Source organism: Zeugodacus cucurbitae, chromosome 5 (assembly GCF_028554725.1).
Source record: "Zeugodacus cucurbitae isolate PBARC_wt_2022May chromosome 5, idZeuCucr1.2, whole genome shotgun sequence".
NCBI classification, from domain to species: Eukaryota; Metazoa; Arthropoda; class Insecta; order Diptera; family Tephritidae; genus Zeugodacus; species Zeugodacus cucurbitae.
Genome location: NC_071670.1, coordinates 51,787,802 through 51,808,197, shown reverse-complemented (window position 1 = coordinate 51,808,197; position 20,396 = coordinate 51,787,802). Strand labels below are relative to the sequence as shown.

The 20,396-nt window shown below is 33.3% G+C and overlaps 1 protein-coding gene across 2 annotated transcripts in view; it reads left to right on the top strand.

Annotated features, from left to right (window-relative positions):
* LOC105210621 (LIM/homeobox protein Lhx1) overlaps nt 1-20,396 on the top strand; it is a 128,805-nt gene that overhangs the window by 27,648 nt on the left and 80,761 nt on the right. For both annotated transcript variants that reach the window (XM_029039259.2, XM_011181699.3), the window contains exons 2-3: nt 9,874-10,069; nt 13,108-13,334. In XM_029039259.2, coding sequence (XP_028895092.2) covers nt 9,874-10,069; nt 13,108-13,334 — 423 coding nt within the window. The remainder of the gene's footprint in view (nt 1-9,873; nt 10,070-13,107; nt 13,335-20,396) is intronic.

Genomic DNA, 20,396 nt, shown 5'->3' with positions numbered 1-20,396 from the left:
ATAAAACACTTTGACGACGATTTTCCCACAGATTAAATGCCTTTCAACTATTTAAGAATATATGTAATCTCCATAAGACACTATATCGATTTTTCTTAATTTCTGGTTCAAAAAGGTTAGCCCAAATATTTTCTCTAGAAAAACTATGATAACTCTAGAAGCTTTAGAAGGTCTCGACTGCATTCCACTCGCGGCCTGTACGAAGAAAACAAGGGTTCTGATGCTAATAGCGACGTTATTGATCTTTGCTAGTGACAATGTAATCGTTTTACAATCCTTAAGTCTTGATTTCTCGACTTTTTACCTTTTTATTGTCATTGATACCTTAAAGGAGACCAGTCGAATGTCGTCATCAATACTATTCATGGGTTTTTCAGATGGGGGCTAGACTTAAAATCTTTTTTGAAACCCTCAGAGAGATTTTTAAAGAAACAATCTCGCCATAAAAATAAAAAAAATCTTCGAAAAAGGTATAAGCTATAGTAAAAATCGCCGACTAAATCACAGCTTTCTACACAAATTTCCCATACAACATCTATCACCTACCCATAACTAACCGTTAAATATAAGCGGTGTTATATAAACCCCAACGAGTATCAAATGCCAGTAAAATTAAGTAAAACTGTTATATTCGCAAATCGAGTGGTGTCGAAAGAGGTCCACAGCGAAAATGTGGCGAATATCAATGAATATGCCGCATACTCACACACATATGTTCACTGAGCAGACAGCAAAAAAGGAAAACTAAGAATGGTGAACGCAGAGCGGGGGATTAAAGAGATTCAGTTTGCGGTTGCTGGCGATATCGACATTACAACATTTGTTGTTGTTGTTGTTGCAGCCACCACATTTGTGCCCATGCGATGTGGCACGACTTGACTTTGGTTGAATGCTGAATTTGGCTGAGTTTGCCTTTTTGTGGCGGCGCGAACGAGTGGGGTTGCCATCGACAGCAAACGTTTTGCTATCACAGCAACAGTAACAGCAACAACAACAGTTTTTTCTCTCTTAAATTTTTTTTATTTTAGTCACGTCTTGCTTGGAGTCCGTCGACTCGATAGATACTCCACGATTGTATGCGTTTGCATTTCGTTGCTGACGACGACGATATTGGCAGTCATATCAATAATAACAACAACAATAACTACAGCAACAATATGTGCTGTAATGTTACATAGTAATATCGAGCCACAACAATAACAAAAACAAAAGTTGTGGACCAAAAGTGCCAACATTGTTCTTCATGTTGCTGATGTTCGCCGCTCTTGCTGTTGCTGTTGCAGCAATTGTTGTTGCTTATAGATTTTGTTTGTTGTTGTACGAGCGTACATCTCCTAGGATTGGATATTATTTCTGCCTGCCACACGTAAAGGTATTTCAGCATGCGAAATGGGTTTATTTGCTGTTGGACTATTTTTTCATTCTTTTACTTTTATTCTACTCAGTTGCCATTACTCTGCTTCTTCACAAAGTAAAATCAGCCAACAACAACAAGAATAAAAGAACTCACTTATAATGTCTGCCATTACTGCTGCTTGCTGCAAGTTGCTGCAGCTACTTTGTGTGTATTTGTAGTAATACTTATAGTTGTTGTTGTTGCTTACATAAACATGTTTTTATTGTTATTGTACTTCTGATGGTTATTGCCATTACGTTGCTCAAGCTCGCGTTATACTCATAGTCATTGCTGGCTGCTGTGCATTTTAAGCAAGCTAAGTGAAGCCAATGATAACAACAACAACAACTATTAATGCATGCAAAAAATAATAATAACTACTGAAAACATTGACCATGCCACAACAAGCACGGTCTTTTGCACGGTCGATCAGCACATGCACGCTGCGCTTGTGTTTGTTGCTGTTGTTTGTTGGTTGCGGTGCTAGAGCTGCAATTATTACAGCCGCAGCTTGTGCTGCTGTTCGCGGCCATGCTCATGCACATGCTGCTACGTGCTGCGGTCAATGGGATCGCCGCCAACGAGCATACAGAAGCAGCTAGCCACCAACAAAAACAACAACAACAACCATATGGGTTGTGCTGTTGTTGCCGCCGTCGCCGCCACCATCGTCACAGCTGCTGTCACTAATGGCAGGGGGTGTGGCTCACGACAACAGCAACTAGAAAGCAGCAAAAGCAAAGTAAAAAAAAAAATACTTAAAATTGCTTACTAAGCCATTGTTGCAAGTCCGAAGGGAGTTTGTGGCAGGCAGCCAGCAGCTAGAAGAATTGGCAGCCTTAAAGCCACCAAAAAAAGTAGGATATAGACAACAATGGTGGCAGCCATTTAACCATTCAATGTGTGCGTGTGTGTGTTGCCACAAGCGGTTGCAAGCAACAAATCGAAAATGTATCTGGCATTGGCAGCAAAGATCATGAACTTTAGATTTTTCAGCGCAATCTCGTGCTGCCAAGTGGCGCGGTTGGATGAATTGCCATAGTAGCGCAGTAGTTCGAGAGATAAAGCCACGTAGTTGGTATGCTAGAAAAGCGTCGCGAACACTAGCAGCATACATTAGTATCTACAGTTTGCTGGTGTGTGGAAATATTGTGAGCCGTAAACGCCTACTAGCTATGTGTAGAATGCCGCTAGTGGCTCCGAAATGCAGTATACTTGCCACAAGCGGCCAGCAACTGGTACAAGCGGTAGTTGCAACAAAGTAAGCGTGTTTGTGTTGATTGGAAGAACTAGTCCTAGACAGCACAAGAGAATTGATGAGCATTTTTCTTGCCACATCCTGTTATATTGTGATTTTTTGTACAATTATTATTTTGTTGCAAGTTTGAGAAATATTTTTTTAGACATATTCACGACATAACCTTTTTGATTTTTGTAAAGAATATACCTTAAAAGCATATTTAATTTTCGCTACTGTACTGCGCTACTCACCAACTTGCAACATAAATATGCCTAAAATATCTGCTTGCGGCATCCGCTGTCAAAATTTAAGCAAATGCAGCTCGTTTGCCTTTGATAAACGGCACTTTGGAAGCGTTGGAAATTCCAGAAGCTTGCAACATAAATTTTCGGAAAAAATTACTTTCGTGCAACATGCAAATGCAAAGTGTTGAAAATTGTGTTGAAGAAGAAGTTGCACCAGCGTACAAATTCGCAAGCAGCAGTTCACAAGCAACATTTAGTTGCAATCGCGTAACACTTGTCAGCGTAGCTGAAAATTTATGGTCAGCTTCCTAATGGGCCGCAAGCGATATAATTTTTGAGGGTCATAATTGTTGCCAAAAACGTAGTTATGCCAAGGTCTTGCGATATTGCATAAAAAAATATATATGTTGCATAAAAAATATATATATTGCAAAAAAAATAATGTGGCATGAAAAAAATACATGTTGCAAGTAAAAAATATTTTTTTTGTTCCAAACTCCTCATAAGCTGCACCTTAGCAACAAATTCAGTCAAATATTGATTAATGACATCCGTCAAATGCTGCACTCCGCCGAAATCTACTGTGCAACACGCCATCGTCACCAACAATTATAGCCTGCTGCTGCTTTAACTGCCTCTCCTCACTTTGCTGCATGTGCATTAGCCGTAATATATTCATTCAGTCATCAGCCGCATCCAGTCATCCAGCAAGCGTCGCTTGCAGCGATTTGTGGCACATGCAGACGACGACTAACTCGCTTGACTGCGCTTCACAATTTTATGTGGCAACATTTTAATATTCAATGCATATATTTAACCTGTTGCGCCGGTCCTACGGCACTGCAAATCACCGTTAATATTATATATACTCGTATATATGTAAGTTCGGTGCTACTGTCTTCAGCTCGCTGACTGCTATCATCCTCATCTTCAACTTCATCAGCACCAGCCGTCAATTGATTTGGCCATTTTACCGGTCTGACCTTTAATGCAATTATGCCCGCAGTTATTTTCTTTATTTCAGACAATCTTCACTTGCTGTCCGACCCGCCCTTTGCACTCGTTATACTCTTTCGATCTCCCTTCTTATGCACTCGAAAGTGGCTTTATTTTGCTGTCATTGAGTACTCGTATTCAATATTATTCATTGATAAATTCGGTCACTTAAAGCTGCTCAGCTGAGCTGCTGATTGTCAAATTTTACAATTTGGCTTGAGTAACGGTTTTATTGCTGCGCTGACACTGTTGCAACATTTTTTTTTTGTTGTAATTATTTTTATTTTATTTTTATGATTTTTTATTCGAAGGCATAATTGACTTCTCTATTGATGTCATCTTGCTACTTCATTTAATGTTGCAAGTACTGTGTAGTTGCTAAATTTGCACATCGTTGGTCTCAGCCACCACGCCTTGCTTGGACTATGTACTTGAAGTGTCTCTAAATTTACTTTTTTTATAGTTGTTGCTGTAATATACATTTAAAAAAACTAAACTTAACCCTTCCACTTCAATGCAATTGTGCAGTTAAGTAAAAGAACCAGTTCGATTTCGAAGTATTTCATAACTTCTTCAGTTTGTTTATAATATTGGGTTGACGCGATGCCATTTTAATGACAAAAATTTGACAAAATTGTCAAAAAAATTTCGTGACTTTTTTTTGTTAAAGTCAAGGCAGCCTGTTTAAAATTTCTCAATTTCAGAAAGATATTTGTATCTTTCTTGTTTTTCTCCAACCCAAAACTTTTATATATAGACCAATTGAATTGTTTTGGCATTGACCTATTGTTATTAAAATGGCAGAGTGCTTAGTTCACATTAAGAAGAACTTTTTTATAAAACTATTGCTCTCTTAATTTTAATATCAGGCAGACCCCAAAAAATCTACTTTTTCCTCATTTCCGATTCCTAAGCTTCTTTCCATAAAATGGCATAGAAGAAACCCGCCTTAATATTTGAAATCAGTTTAAAACAATGAAAGACTTTGGCTCAGAGTTAAAAAAATAACGAATTAAACCAAAAAAAAAATTTAAAAAAATTTAATACAACAACACCAAAAAAAGAAAAGAAAACTAGCCCAAAAACTTCGCCAAACTCAAACACACCAAAATCGACAGTTTTGACGTTAAGGGTTACACAAGCGCTCAGCACAAGAAAATAGATACGAAACTTTTTGCATAAAAATAAGTAAATTTCCAAGTTTTCGCACTTTTGCAGCTGCAGCGAAGTTGCCACAAAGAATAAAAACGTAAAAAGGAAAAAAGAAAACAAAAAATAAAATAGCAGCACAGAGAAAGATTCAGCAAAAAAGGATTTTGAAGAAAAAAAGTAAGACTGCAAAGCTCCACATACCAAAAGTTTGCGCAAAACTTTGGCAGCCAACATTTCAAATGCCAAACCAAACCAAGTAGCCACACACCAACAAACATAAAACGAAAAGTTTTCGCACGAAACGCAAAGAAGCGCTGCAGTTGTTATTGTTGTTGTACAAGTTGTTTTAAATTTTCTGCACTTTTGCTCCACTTTTGCGCAATTGCAACAGCATATAGTATGCATACATATGTATATATATTCATATGTGGCAAGTAGTACTATGCTGCATGCCACAATTGTGACTACTTGCCTGCGGCGCTATTTTGTGGGGTCCTCCCATTCTTTTCACTGCCAGTTTCAAACAGCAAACGCTGCTGAACACCTCAACTGCGGCAATCGCTGTCTTATAAAGTCTTTCGACTTTTTCTCTCTTATTTATGCTTTGGTGCAACATCTTAGCTTGCAACTTAACGCTATTCAAATGTATGCCTGCGAGAGTGTGTGTGTGTGTATGACTGTGTAGACTTAATAAATATTTATATGGCGGTTGCTCGTGCGGTCGGTCCGAACGCCACCACAGACAGACAGCGCAACACAGCGACGACGCAAACTACCCTCCGGCTATTTGTTGGCCAACTCCAAAGCAACAACCACACAAACAGGTCAACTCCAGCGCGCTACTCTTTACGCTAAGCGTAACCGAAACTGAAACCGTATCATTAAACGGTTGCACTTTTGGGGTTGGGAATAAGAGCTCCACCCTTCACAGTTCAAGCACGAGACGAGTATGAGTTGTTTGCCTGAAGTAAGTGGTGGCACCTCCGCCTTAACGTGTCTCGCTACCTGTGACGGTAGGTCCTATTTAACGCTACTTTGCTTGTGCAAAATATATTTTTTTGTGTGAGTGTGTATGCAAATATATACATTCATTTAGTTATTTATTTATTTAAGGTCTACCCGATTTTTTATTCATTTGCGGCTTTGTATTTGTATTTTTGTTTTATTTCAATGCCTGAAGGGCGAAAAAATTCCATACACAGAAACATTTGTTAAAAGGTGTAAAAGTGTAGAAATAACGCAGTTATTTATTCACATACACTTACATATATAAAGCTATAAGACAACCCATTCGCTTTGCACCTTCATTCATTTATATAATACCTCATAACGGCTGTTAGGTGGGCGTAAAACGCTTTGAAATCATTTTCAAACAGCTTATTCATACAAAAAGCCGCGCATTTATACGTAATATATGTATATATATTTAAACATACATATGTATTCCTAATACAGGTGTTGAAAGCCAAAGCTTCATTTGGCACATAAAGCAAGAATTTAAAGGGTTCGTGTGCCTTTTTCGTGTATATGAAAATACGTGCGTATGTATGTATGTATATACACTAATATATTCGTATAGAACTACTTGAACATTTATTTAAACACTTGAGCATACTTAAACACGCCATGTATGCGGCATTTTCGTGCGTGCCAGCCCCGAGAAAGTGCTGACAGCCTCTACAACCTTTACTAACATACATACAGGCATTTTAATACCTTTAAAGCAACGTGGAAAACACTAAACAATAATAATAATAACGGTTAACGCAAAAAAATTATGTATAAGGCGAGCGCTTCAAAATAGTGGACACTAAAACAAATTAAATATAAAATATTTTTTTTTTTTTTCATTAAAAGAGAAATACAAGAGAAAATATTATATATATTAAAGAAATTTAAAGAAAAATTATAACTGAACCTTTAAAGAGAGAGAAATCTTTAGAGTAGTCAGCGAATATCATAAACCTAATTCGACGAGCAACTTAGTTGAGGAGTTTTAAATTACCCGATCGTGATTAAATGAACATTCACGAGCACTTTTTTGTGTTCGTGAATATTTTTTTCTTCAACCTTTTGAGAATAAAATCGGCATTTCAAGAGCGAGAGAGTTATAGACGAAAAAATTGGTAACTTCTGATTGTTTTGACGCGCTATGCACAGGAATAACACAACCATAAAGAATTGGAAAATCTTATGAACTTAGGTCGATGGCAAACTGCTTGGAACAGCAAAATGTCATAAAATTCTTCTGACTTATATAGTTAAATATGATAATCAAAGTAGTTTGTTTAAAAACCCAATGTACTGCATCTAGTTCTGCAGATGTCACAATATGTGCTTCAGTAACATTCAATCTGAGCATTTCACCTGTATATGAGTATCAGAAGAATTTCTGTAGGAGGGAAGTATCATTCTCTTCAGCAATGATTTTGCAATTACCAAATTTCTTTCATCTTAATAATCCTCACACAACAATCGCAATCGAAATCTTTATCATATAATTTATTTTTGCTTTTTACAGGAAATGAACCTTAGGTTATGACCAAAGTGGATTTAACAGCTAAATAAATAAAATCTCATTATTAAATCTTCCCTTTTATGTATCTAAAAGTCTTGTTTACTTTTTCAATCAACATTATTAGGCCTTAAAAAATAAAGAAGTATCAACCACTGAACAGTTGAAGGATTTTAATGATTCATTTGTTAGAACTAATATCAACTTTTAAATAATAATATTCTGCTTTCTTAAATTTATTGGTTCTTGGAGTTTGAGCTATATCTTATGGACGATTATAACACATCATAAATAGCCTTGACTGAGATATGTCTACATTTTGAATTAGTTCCTGTAATAATACTAATATATCATTCAATCTTCTATTTTCCATTGATTTGAGGAAATTTTCTCTCAGTGATTTCTGAACTAATTTTTATGTTCTATATTAAATTAATTTTATTTAAAATTAAATTAATTTTATTTTAAAAAAGAAATTTATTGTTATATTTTGACATAAACTGCATCTAAGAGATTTTCAGCTTTAAATACTAATTTACTTCCTAAACAAAAACGTAGTAAGTGTTACCCCATACCCCACTTTCTAGTTTCTAAAGTTTCTAAAACAAAACACTTAAACTTAAAACCTTTTCTAAATGATTTCCTCTCACAAATCGACCAACTAAATATATCCTTCAACGCCAACTAACTAACTAAGAAGCAGCAGCAGCACCGCCTTGACCATTTAGCAAATAATTTGGCTTTGGGGCACGCAAATTAAACGTTTGTATACACCGCCCTAGCGACACTACTGCTAAAGCGTGCCGCAGCTAGACAAATGTATATGTATAAATGTGTGCTGGTGTTGCGGGCATGCTAAGCAATTATCAACATAAAATGTTGAAAAGGCGAACAAATGTTGCAACCAACATGCAAATATACAAACATACACACACATATAGAGAGAAACTTGTTTGCTGACTGATAAAAAGAGAAGAAAAAACCAAAAAATTTGCGTACTTAATGGCAGCAAAGCAACAGAAGCAAATAAAAGAACTGGAAAATCATTGCAAAAAGATCAACTGCTGCGGCAGGTGATTGTGGTGGCTATTAAGTCTTTAGTTCGGACACTTTAATTGGCGGTGGTGGTGTGCGCGACGCATGCATACGTTCAAAGTCAAAAAAGCTAGTTGGTGGTTGTTGTTGTTGTTAATAGTGTTAATGATGTTGTTTTGACAGCGCAACGTTTGCGCATTTTACTGCTCATCTACTAATTTTGTTGTTGTTGTTTTTCACTTTTTACGCTCGCTTGTGTGAATTTCAGCTAGTTTTTGTTTTTATTATTATTGTTGGTGTACACAACATCGCAGATGCAAGTGTATAAATGTTTACTTCGCTGTCTGTCTGTAGGTGTGTTTGTGCGGTGGCTTTGTTTGACTGTTTGTGTGTGTGCGTTGGCCGTTGCATGCGGAATTAGTTGAATTGTGCAAACTTAATGAGTTTAGGTGCTAAATTTGCCCTCAAAACGTAAAACGGATTTTAAATGTTCACTCGCCTCACTTCACTTCACACACTCAAATGCACACAACAGCACACACTTTTAAATGGCTCCGCATGAGAATCTTCTGTTAATAGTTTGTTGAATTTGGCTTGTGGGTGGCGCGGAGAGAGAGAGCGGCATTCATTCATGCATTTGTTAAGTACTCATGTGTGTTGTTGTTTAATATATGTATGTTGTATGTAATGCAGCTGTGAACTTTGCACAATCAACGCCAGTCAACGGCATAGAGTCTGGCATTTAAATGTTTTTGAGTGCAAAATTTCATTAAAGATTTATGATTTAAGGCAAAAGATTTAAGCATTTAAAGCTATTAACGAAAATTGTTTGCTCAAGCAAGCAATAAATACATAGGCTAATGCATGTGTGAGTAAATATCTATATATAATTTAATGCGATCCTTAAAATGACTTAATACTGAAACTTATAAGCTTAGATATATTTAAATATATTTTTTAAGAAAAAGGTTGAAATTTTAAAATTTAAAAATTAAACAAAAAAAACAATAAAATTAAATTTTATTAAATTTAAAATATTTATATACTTAAAAAAATAATAAATAAAAATGTCAAATTAAAAATTTCAAATACCTAATTTAATTTAGTTTTAAATTATTAAACAAAAATTAAAAAAAATTTAAATTTCGGAACATTTTTTTTTAATTATTTTCATCTGTCTAATTTATTTCTAAATTCCTTTTAATATAATTACTATAATAATTTAAAGAAATATTTATTTTTAAACATTTTCTAACATTCCTTTATTTTCTTTCCTCTCTTTCTCTCTTTGCAGGACGCAGTGAACCGCCCGTTGGTGTTGGTGATCCGTGTGCGGGTTGCAATAAGCCAATATTAGATAAATTTTTATTAAATGTCCTTGAACGCGGATGGCATGCATCCTGCGTACGCTGCTGTGAATGCCTTCAACCGTTAACGGAAAAATGCTTTAGTAGAGAATCGAAATTATATTGTAGGAATGATTTTTTTCGGTGAGTACGAAATGGAAAAATTAACAAAAAAAATAATAAAATAAGTAAAAAAATATATAAAAAAAAAATAGAAAAATATTTACAAAAGTATTTCTTTCTTTTTTCTTACAAAAGTATTTCGTTTTGTAAATATTTTTCTGTTTTTTTTTTAATATTTTTTTTACTTATTTTTGTTTGAAAAAAAATAAGAAAATATTATAAAAATTATTTTCTATCTTTCGGTCGGTTTATTTCGAAGAATTTTTGGAGGTATCTTCTTGCAAAATTTTGTTTTAGATTTGAATTTTGCAATGCTCCTAAATGTAAGCAACGTTTAATTTATTATTAGATTACAATTTCTAAAAATTAAGAATATGAACCGACAATAGCGTAGTAATACCAATAATACTCACTTAGTATATTAGTATAAGAAATTATAGTATAAGAAAAGCTAGGGTTTGTCGTGAATCAATCAAGCTTGTGGGAATAAAAACATATTTTTAAGTAACGAAAGGACTAAAAGAACTGCACATATATATTATATATATATTTCGTCTCACTTACTTATCAAACGAAACTTTTTCCATATTTAAACACGTTACAGATCCGATATTCATTGAAATTATCAAAAATGTAAAATATCCCTAATTAATGAAATAAGCAATAAAAAAATACCTTCAACGTAATATTTTAGAAAATATTATTTCTTGAAAATATAATTGAAATGAAAGGTGAAGAAAATTTATTACCTACGAAATATGCAAAGTACATTATAAAAAGTACTTAAAAATACACTCCAAAACTTCATTATCTACTAAAGTAATTAGCAAAATAAGTAATTTCGAAAAAGGCCATAAAACAAGTGAAAGGTGTAAGAAAAATTTAGCGAAAAATGCATTTATGAGCGAAATGCGGCGGAAGTGAAATGAGCGCAAACATAGATAAGAATTTTAAATAACAAATTTAAGGCAACTAATAAAGAAAACACTGAAATAAAAGATAAAATATAATATAATAAATAATTGAAAAAATAAAAATAAAAAAAAATTAAAAAAAAATAAAATAGGTGTAAAAAAACAAGAAAAAAGCTCCGCTTAATTGCAAGCACCGCCAACCATTTTGCATAGCACTTCTGTTTAGTGCTTCAATTGGCTGTGATTGCAAAAATTTTCACCCATTACTCATGTGCTTGTTGGCTGTGATGTTTTTGTTTTAAATTCCATTTATTTTTCTTGTGTTTTTGTAAACATTCACTCTAGTAATAGCCTGACATCTCGCGTTAGCTTCCAGCTTCCATAGGACTGCCGTCAATCAGTCAATCACTTAATCAAAACACGGCAGTCAATCGACATATGTACATATGTAATACATAACTCATACAACAACAATTCAGAACACATATTGTACTGCGATGCTGTTGTCATTGCCATTGGTGAGTGGTTAGCTGATAAGGTACAAACGTACATATATACATAGGTATGTATATTGGATGTGTGGTGGCATGTAGGTTCACTCTTTGCTTTTTATAAATTTTTTCTACTCTTTTTCCCACCTTTTATTGTCGTAATTGCAATTGAGTGAGAAAAATTTCCAATCATTGCCGCTGCTGCTACTGCCGCTATGACTACCTTTTGTGTCGTGCGGCGCTGTACATGAGTGCATTTCAAGTGTGATTTTTCCTATTAATTCAATTTCATTTGCATTTCGCTTCGATTAAAATGTGATTCAAGCATACAAATACACACACACTCAAACAAGCAAGCTTGCAGTCAATCATTTTCGTGCTTGAATTGTTTTTTTTTCGCACTTCAATACTCATTTGGCAAGCAGACAGCTATGTATCACCTCTTTCTGATTTTTTTACTTACTTTTTTAGAATATTTTTTAAACTTTTTTTTATTTTTTTTTTAGATTTTTGCGTTTTTTCTTGTCTTCCTTTCGCCGCAATTGTTGTTTTACGACTCGAATTGCAGTTGATTTAGATTTGATTTAGTTGAATTGATGTTTTGATGCTTTGATGTGTTATACGCGGCAATCAGCAGCGTTGATGTGTTATGTACATGAGTACATGAGTACTTTGTGTTATTTTTTTATTTTTATAAAATTTTTTCATTTTAGTTTTACCCACTTTTATAGCATTGCAAGCGCTGCTAACTGTACAAGGCTATTGAAGAGTGTAGTATTCAACATAAATCAACATTTATGCATACAGCTAACTGTTATCCTTTGTGGGTCACTCAATTTCACTGACTAGTAAACCTTGCGAAAGCATAGATATACAAACATACATATATGATAGATTCACTATGTACAAGGAATTGCTTCCTCTATAGCACAATTATTGCTTTGTTGTTCTTGATTGAAGAAAAAATAATAAAAATAGTACATAACTGTACAACAATTAGAAATATGTTTAATATATGCCAATAGTGAAGGACAGCAGCTTATTTTATCCAAACATTAATTGATTCTAGCTTCACCGTTAGCACTTTCCAATTACTAGGTCAATGGATTTTTGCACTTTTATATGCAAAAAAAGAACAAGAGAGAGAAAATTGCTTTCCAATTAAGCGATTCGAATTGGTTAATAAAAATTGCAATCGTTTTCTGATTTAAAAATTTAGAAAATAAACAGATTATATTGAAAAAAGAATGCTAGTGGTGCTTCTTCCAGATTAGGCTTTGTTCCCAGGTCGCTATGTTCGAGCTCTGCTCTCAGTGGCTATATTCAGTTGATTCTATATTCAGTTGATTTTAAGTAAGTGTTTAGGATTTATGAGAGTTGTATGTTCAATTCGCCACTCTCTAAGTAATGTAAAATATCCCAATAGGCACTCGAAGTGCAACTGAGAGACTGCTCTAGGATTTAAATGTCTCTACTATATCATAAAATCAAATTATAAACTGTTTAAGCAAATAAAATTCTATCGAAGAATGGCTGGGGTATATTTACTTTACAACAACAAGTGCAAATCTGATTATTAGATTAAAAACATTTAGAAAAAAAATGTTTGGCACTCCAAATTTTATAATCAAAATTTCTTTTCTCCATTCCACAGACGCTATGGCACAAAATGCAGTGGCTGCGGTCAAGGTATCGCTCCCTCCGATCTCGTACGTAAGCCGCGCGACAAAGTATTCCACCTCAATTGCTTTACATGTTGCATCTGCCGCAAACAGCTCAGCACTGGCGAACAACTCTATGTGCTGGACGACAATAAATTCATCTGCAAGGATGATTATCTGCTGGGTAAAGCGCCTGGATGTGGGCATAATTCACTGAGCGGTAAGTCAATGAATTGAAAATTTCTTTAAAAAAATTAAAAATCTAAAAATCGATAGAAACACGTGGAAATTAAAAATAAATATATGAGAAATATGTGAAAAAATAGGAAGAAAAGATACTTTTGGAATTTGAAAGTAGTGAAAAAATAAAAAAAAAAAAAAATTGTGGCACTTGCAACAAAATGTCATGTGGCATGCAACACCAAACTATGTTGCTTGAAATGAAATTGCTCATAAATTCTAAAACATAAAATTCGACAAATATTAAAATTATTATTTAATAAAATATTACTACACAAGCTGGGCTTTAAGTGTTGCAAGTAGAGGCTGAGAGGGTGTCAGCAACGAGTAGCAACAATATGTATGCTAATTAGCTGACTTACAAGTGTGCATTGTACATGCGATAATGTATTAACACTGCTAGGAACATAAATAGCTGATAACAACAACAACATTAATAGTAATAGCAACAACATCAGCAAGTATTAGCAAACAAAGCCGCTTTTGCTGGGCGGCACTTATAATCACAACATAAGCAATTTAAAGTGCATTGTAAAGTGCCGTTGTAATTATTGTTGTTGTTGTTGTTGGTTTTATTGTTATTGTCATATAACGATGTTGTTGTTGTTGTTGTAGCAGTGTTGCAACGCATGCATTTACTAATAATTTTCTATTGTTTTATGTTAATGTCACAACAGACAACAGACGACGACGAGCTGCAAAGTGCATGCATAAGCAAGCAATAAACTACAACAAATAGGCAAAAACAACAACAATAGTAAAGACAGCTGCAACAGCCACAACCACACACCGACAACGACAGCCAAACTATTTGTTGTGCTTTGTGTCATTTTGAACTGTATAATGTGCTGTTGCAAATTTACAGTGCAAGCAAAATATGCACAACAACAACAAAAACACTAAGCGACCAACAATCTAACAACGGCAAATGCCAACATAATCGCAATAACAACAATAACCTAAGCAGTATCAGCCGCCACATTGACAACGGCGACAATGCAAATTATTAGCAACAACAACAACAACAATGCAACAAATATTATACTTGCGACAACAGCTGCTGTTGCTGTCGTTGCATTAATAGTTGATTGTTATTGTTATTGCAGTTATTATGTTTTTGTTGTTGTTGTTGTTGTTGCTGCTGTTGTTATTATTGTTTTTGTATGCCTAATATGTATTTGTTATTGCAGCTATTGGTATTTTGTCCATTTTGCTTCGACATTAGTCGTCCATTGCCAGCAAAGCATAGCCACGCGATAAGCACAAATAGTGTCGGCCATTGTTTATACAATTTGTTACCCAACATGGTGTATTTAAATGCAATTTTGTTAAATAATACTTGGGGAATTCGATAATCAAAATTTCTGCTCGTTCGCTTGCCATGCGTGGCATTTGTCTAACGCCAATCTGGTAAATGATTTGTTAAATTAAAATTTTTTTTTTTGTTGTTGTCACCAATTACTTAATGGCAGCATAATTATTTTATTATTTGTTGTGTTGTTGTAATATTTGTATATAGTATGTTTGTGACATATTAGTCATCCAAATGATAGAACTCTTGCTAGCTTCAAGGTAAAATATTTTTAACTAATTTTTTTAGAGGAAAAATCGAAAGAGCTTTGGTTGAAATTTCGTCAATTGTCTCGATTATCCAAGACTATATCTTCTCCACCTATTTCCCCAATCATTATCCTTTAACAAAGCAGTCTTCTAACCTACCCCAACTTTTTGAAGCCTCCAATATATACAATTAGATACAAAAAATATGTATATTCAAATGCAACAACAATCAATATAGCCTCCATCAGCTTAATATATATATTTTATACATAAATAAATTTAAGTTATTGCCTTGTGGAGGATATGCCGGTTGCAGCCTTGTTAGAAGCATGAAATATCGTTAATGGCATAAAGCCACAGGCCATTGTGATAACTGCATTCAAATAAGCTCTGTGATATACATTTTTCTATATTAGCTAATGTGTATATTCTCATCATATAACGGTATTTTACTACTATAGGCAACCATTTGCATATGATTTATGCTCATACGCGCTGCTAAACATCGATATAACGATAGCAAAGGCATTTGATTTATAAGCCATTGGAATTGTTGGTATAAAATATGGTCTTAGCTAACTATAGATCAACAGGATGTTATATACATAGGGGAATTTATAAAATTTTGAATTTGTGGGTGTTATAAATAATATGTAAATTAAGGCTATGAATTTTGAATTATGGAAAATTAGAAAAATAAAAAGAAATTGTGGAATTCCAACTTTGAAATAACGGTTAACGAGTTTTATAAACCTCCATTCAAAACTTTTGTTACATTTTTTTTACTATTTTCCAAAAATAAAAAAAAATATTTTTTTTTTTTTTTAATTAAAAAATAAAAAAATAACTAAAATTTAAGACATAACAAAATATCATCAAAAAAATATAAAATAAAAATTTCTCTCCAAAATAAAGTGCTTTCCACAATCATCTGCAACATGCGTACGCGTATTTGCTTTGCCAACGTTTATTTCCGTCGCTTTTAAATAGCTGCAGGAAAAATAACGTGTGAGTAGTCGAATGTAAAAACACTCACGTATGTATAAATACACACACAGAGCCGCTAAAATATTTGCATAAGTGTGTGGCAACTTCCTTTTTTGTTACATGCAACATCATTTAAATTTCACAGCGCCACAGCTACAGCGCGTAGAGGCAAATAGTAGAGAAAATACGCTACCGCGCCTGCCGGTATGCTACACGCATGCATTAGCGGCAATTTACTTGGCAACGCACATACAAGCAACGAGTTTGTGAAATTCTAAATACTTCTAAAAAAAAAGAAATACGCAGCATCCACAAGCCTCTCACAGCAGCACTCTGCCACAAGCTCTAGTATTTGCTTATCACACACACAAACACATAACTAGATATATATTTCACTTGTGCCTTATCACTTCAACATGATCAGCTTTAAAATTTATTTGCTCGTGGCTTTAAGAAACATAGCAGCGAAATGTATGCATATATACGCACATAAAAAACCTTCGAGAGGCATTTACTTAATTTTCCGTTACTCACGCTGCCGTCATGTTGCCGCTACAAGCATCTTTCAAGTCCTCCTTCCTGTCAGCCGCCATTTTCACAATATACATATATATTTTACAGCGCGTTTTCGCTGCGTAAAGCAAATATTTGCCAAGCGTTTAACGAAAAATTTGTCTCCCGGGAAAGGCAGGCAGTTCAGCCACCAATGCGTGCTTCTACGCTTCCATTTTAAACTTTTTCGTAATTTAAAATGAGTGCTTTTTCGATTTTTTCGAGAACTTCATTTTTTTCACAATTTCCACTCTTCATATTTCAATGATTTTTTTATAATTCTTTTTTATTTTATTTTTCTTTTTGCACTTTCTTCTCGTACGCTTTGTGCTAGCTTTAATCGTTGTGTGGCAACATTTACTTTTGTCTGTCTGTTGCCGGCATGAGTTTTCGCTTGCTGCTCTATTTCCCCGGTTGTTGCTTGATGAAAATTCAATGAAACGAAAAATTATGTTGTCGCAGCGAGCAATTTTGTTTTCTTTTCTTTTATTTTATTTTTAATTGTAGAAAGTGAGTGCGTCGAGTGTACAAATGCAGAGGTAAAGTAGCATAGCGCGTTGGTGTAAACGCCAACGGAGTCATGCGTTGCGCTTGAGTGAACTCTAAAATTGCCTTGACGAAATGTAAATAATCAAGTTGGCAAACAAAATATCTATTTCGGAGAGAAAATTAATTTTTCAACGGAAATTTAGTTTTCGATTTTTTTTTTGTTTTTAGTGGAAAGTAACAGTAAAAAATTATTAATGCTTAGAGAACAAAAAAAAAAAGAAATAAATAAAAACAATATAATAAAAAAATAAGAATAAAAATATTTAAATAAAAAAATTGAAGTAAAAAAATAAATAAATATAGATTAAAAAAAATAAATAAAAATTAAAAAAAAAGAAATAATAATAATAAAAAAATTAATAAAAAAATATATTAAAATTAAAAACTTAAAATAAAAAAAAATAATAAAAAAATATAAAAATTATAATAAAATAAAAATAAATTAATAAAAAGTAATTATTTTCGATAATCGTTAAAGTATCTGAGTTTATGTATGTATTTTTCACAAAATTATGTAAATACATTGCTTTAACCACTAATTCTGAATTATTAGATACGTGGCGTATGAGCAACATTTTCAAAAATATAATTTTTACTTCACTTGATGATGATAAATGACTAAATCACAAATATTACTACCTCATACACCACAACAGAGTTCAAAGTATCAATAAATAAACCTCAAAGAGAGGAAGAATGAAGCCTCACTCTAAGGCTTAAACCATGATTCAGTACTTTTAATGCATATAGAACACTATAAACCAATACTGATTACTCCAATTTATATCAAAAACACAATTTCAGCTTTGATTTTACAATAATTTGCTCAAAGTAATTTTTAAATAACGAAAATTTATAAATTCTAAATCAAGCCACCTTGATGGGTGCCAGCACCCTTTAAAAAGCAAGAGATTTCAACTACGCAAAAATAAAATAAAATAAAATAAATCAGTTACATAGGCAATTCAACTCCTTTCATATTATTTTTTTAGCCTCTAGCAATTGTCAGCTAATATTTACAGCTCTAACGCCTAAAAGCATAACACAATTTCTATTTACTTTAATTTGACTTTAAAATTGTGTAAATGACTTTTAAAATAAAGCACACATACATACATATCAGAGACACACAATATTCACACAAAAGTAAGTAAACAGTGCTAATACAAATAAAGAATAGATTGCCTTTGAAAATCTTCAAAAGGAGCACAGCAAGATATTCGCTGATACATCCATATATTACCACACTTTTATATTTTTCTTTATCTTCTCTCCTTTCGTTTTCTTACTTTGCGTTTTCATTTTTGTACTGTAAGCCGTTTCACTACCAGTTTATTCCCCTAAAAGTATGCTACTCCTAAATGTATGCTTTCTTTCTCCTCTTTCCTGCCTGCACAAGCCAATATTTGTGTCTATCTCTGCATTTATTGGCATATCTCCTCGTATTTCGTCTTGCCACTTATATTCTGCCTTAACGCTGTTGCTTCTGCAACGTTGTCTGCTCCTTTTAAGCTGCTCGAAATTTGTTCTTTTTTTCTCTTTTGCAACAGCTTTTTCGTTTTTCTTAAGACAACTTTTAAGCATCGTTGAGCACCCGCAGCATTTACTTGCGCTTCGATTGGCTTTTAAGACGCCATATTTGTCTGACATATACTTACATGCGAGTATGTATGGAAGATATATTTATACTAATACAGTTATAAAAAGAAAATTGTTTAAAAAATGTCCGCTCTTTAAACTAATTCTACTATACTTCTTCCAAAGGAAATCTTTTGTACGAAAATATTTAAATACTTTTATTTTGTATGTAGTTGAAATTCAAAACTTTTTGACATACTAAAAATTGGCATCTCATTTTTTGTCCCGAATAAACAAAAAAATTTTGTAGCATACTTTTCAGCGTTCCATACACCCACAAGTGTGTTTTACATACCCCTAAAAGCCAATTTATTTCGTTCATTTTCTCACGCACGCTTGCTTTTTGTTCTCTTTCTTACACTCCCACTCACTACTGCTTGCGCTCTTTCTTATGCTCTCCCATTTCTAACGGTTTAATTAGCATTAAATACTCCCACATAACAGAGGAGTAATGTGCAGTTTTAGGCGCTTGCGCTGTAGTTTTTATTGAGTTTTTTACATGTAATTTTATTGCTCTATTATTTGAGACATGCGTGTAGTAGCTATCTCACTCTAACGCATGTAAATAATAAAAAATATGGAATTCTGATATTTTAAACATTTAAAGAATGAAAGTATACTATAAAAGTATGCTATAAAAATATTTTGATTGCTTTATACGATAAAAATAAAAATATGGTCATGCTCAAAAATATTACGATTTTGTAAAAATACAAAAAATTAACTCACCGTGGAGATTTTTTCTTCTTCTACATAAAAAAAACCGAGTAACGCAATTGTCTCTCTTTTCTTTTATTGTCTTTCGTGCAGTATGAAAAACTCTCTTTAGAATTGAGCGCCACAATATTCTGTAATAGATGTCATGCTCTTTCGCCAAAATGTATGCTCTTAAATTGCAACCAAAAACAAAATTTTGCTGATACACATGTCTTTTTAACAGTACTTATGTATATAAACCATATACTAAATGCATACATATGTACATGCGAGTGTTCACAATTAACATAATTAGGAGTAGTAGTAGTAGTGGTAGTACTAGAGTTGTATGTGTTTGTGTTTTTTGCTACTACTGAACCTGAATGAAATATATATTCTCCAAAGCATACGCACCCACAAATACACACATACACTTATAAGGTAGTACATGTGTGTTGTGGCCGTTTATAAAAGGTCATTAATGTTTTGATTTTAATTGTGTTAATTACGTGCGCGACGGATTTTGCTTTGCTTTGTATTACGGCAGCGGTAAAAAGGATACAAAATTATAAAATTAAGCAGCAGCTACAATGAGAAAATCCTCAAGTGTTAGCAGGTGTGTGGAAAAAAGTGTATATTTTTTAGAAAATGTAGCAATGAAGCTGAAGTAGTAAACTACAAGTGACGAAAGATAAATACCGAAATGTGACATCTTATGTAATATGCTAAGTGTTTATATATGACATTGAAGAGTCAAAGAAAGATGTAAATAGTAACAAAAAAGTATTAAAAAGGTTACTGAGTTTTTAGAAAAAAGTTTTTGTACAATATTTTTGTAAAATTGTGTTGGTAATTAATCGTTGCTGTAAACAAACTCAAGAAACCAGCGAGTCAATGTCGTCGGTTGTAGACAAGTCACATGAATGACTGCCGACGCACAAAAAATTATGCCGTCGGAAATGTTTCTATTTTTTTAAATAAAAATTTAAATTTATATAAAATATAAGGGATAACATAAGAATAAAAATAAATTATAATAAAAATTATTATAAAAATTAAA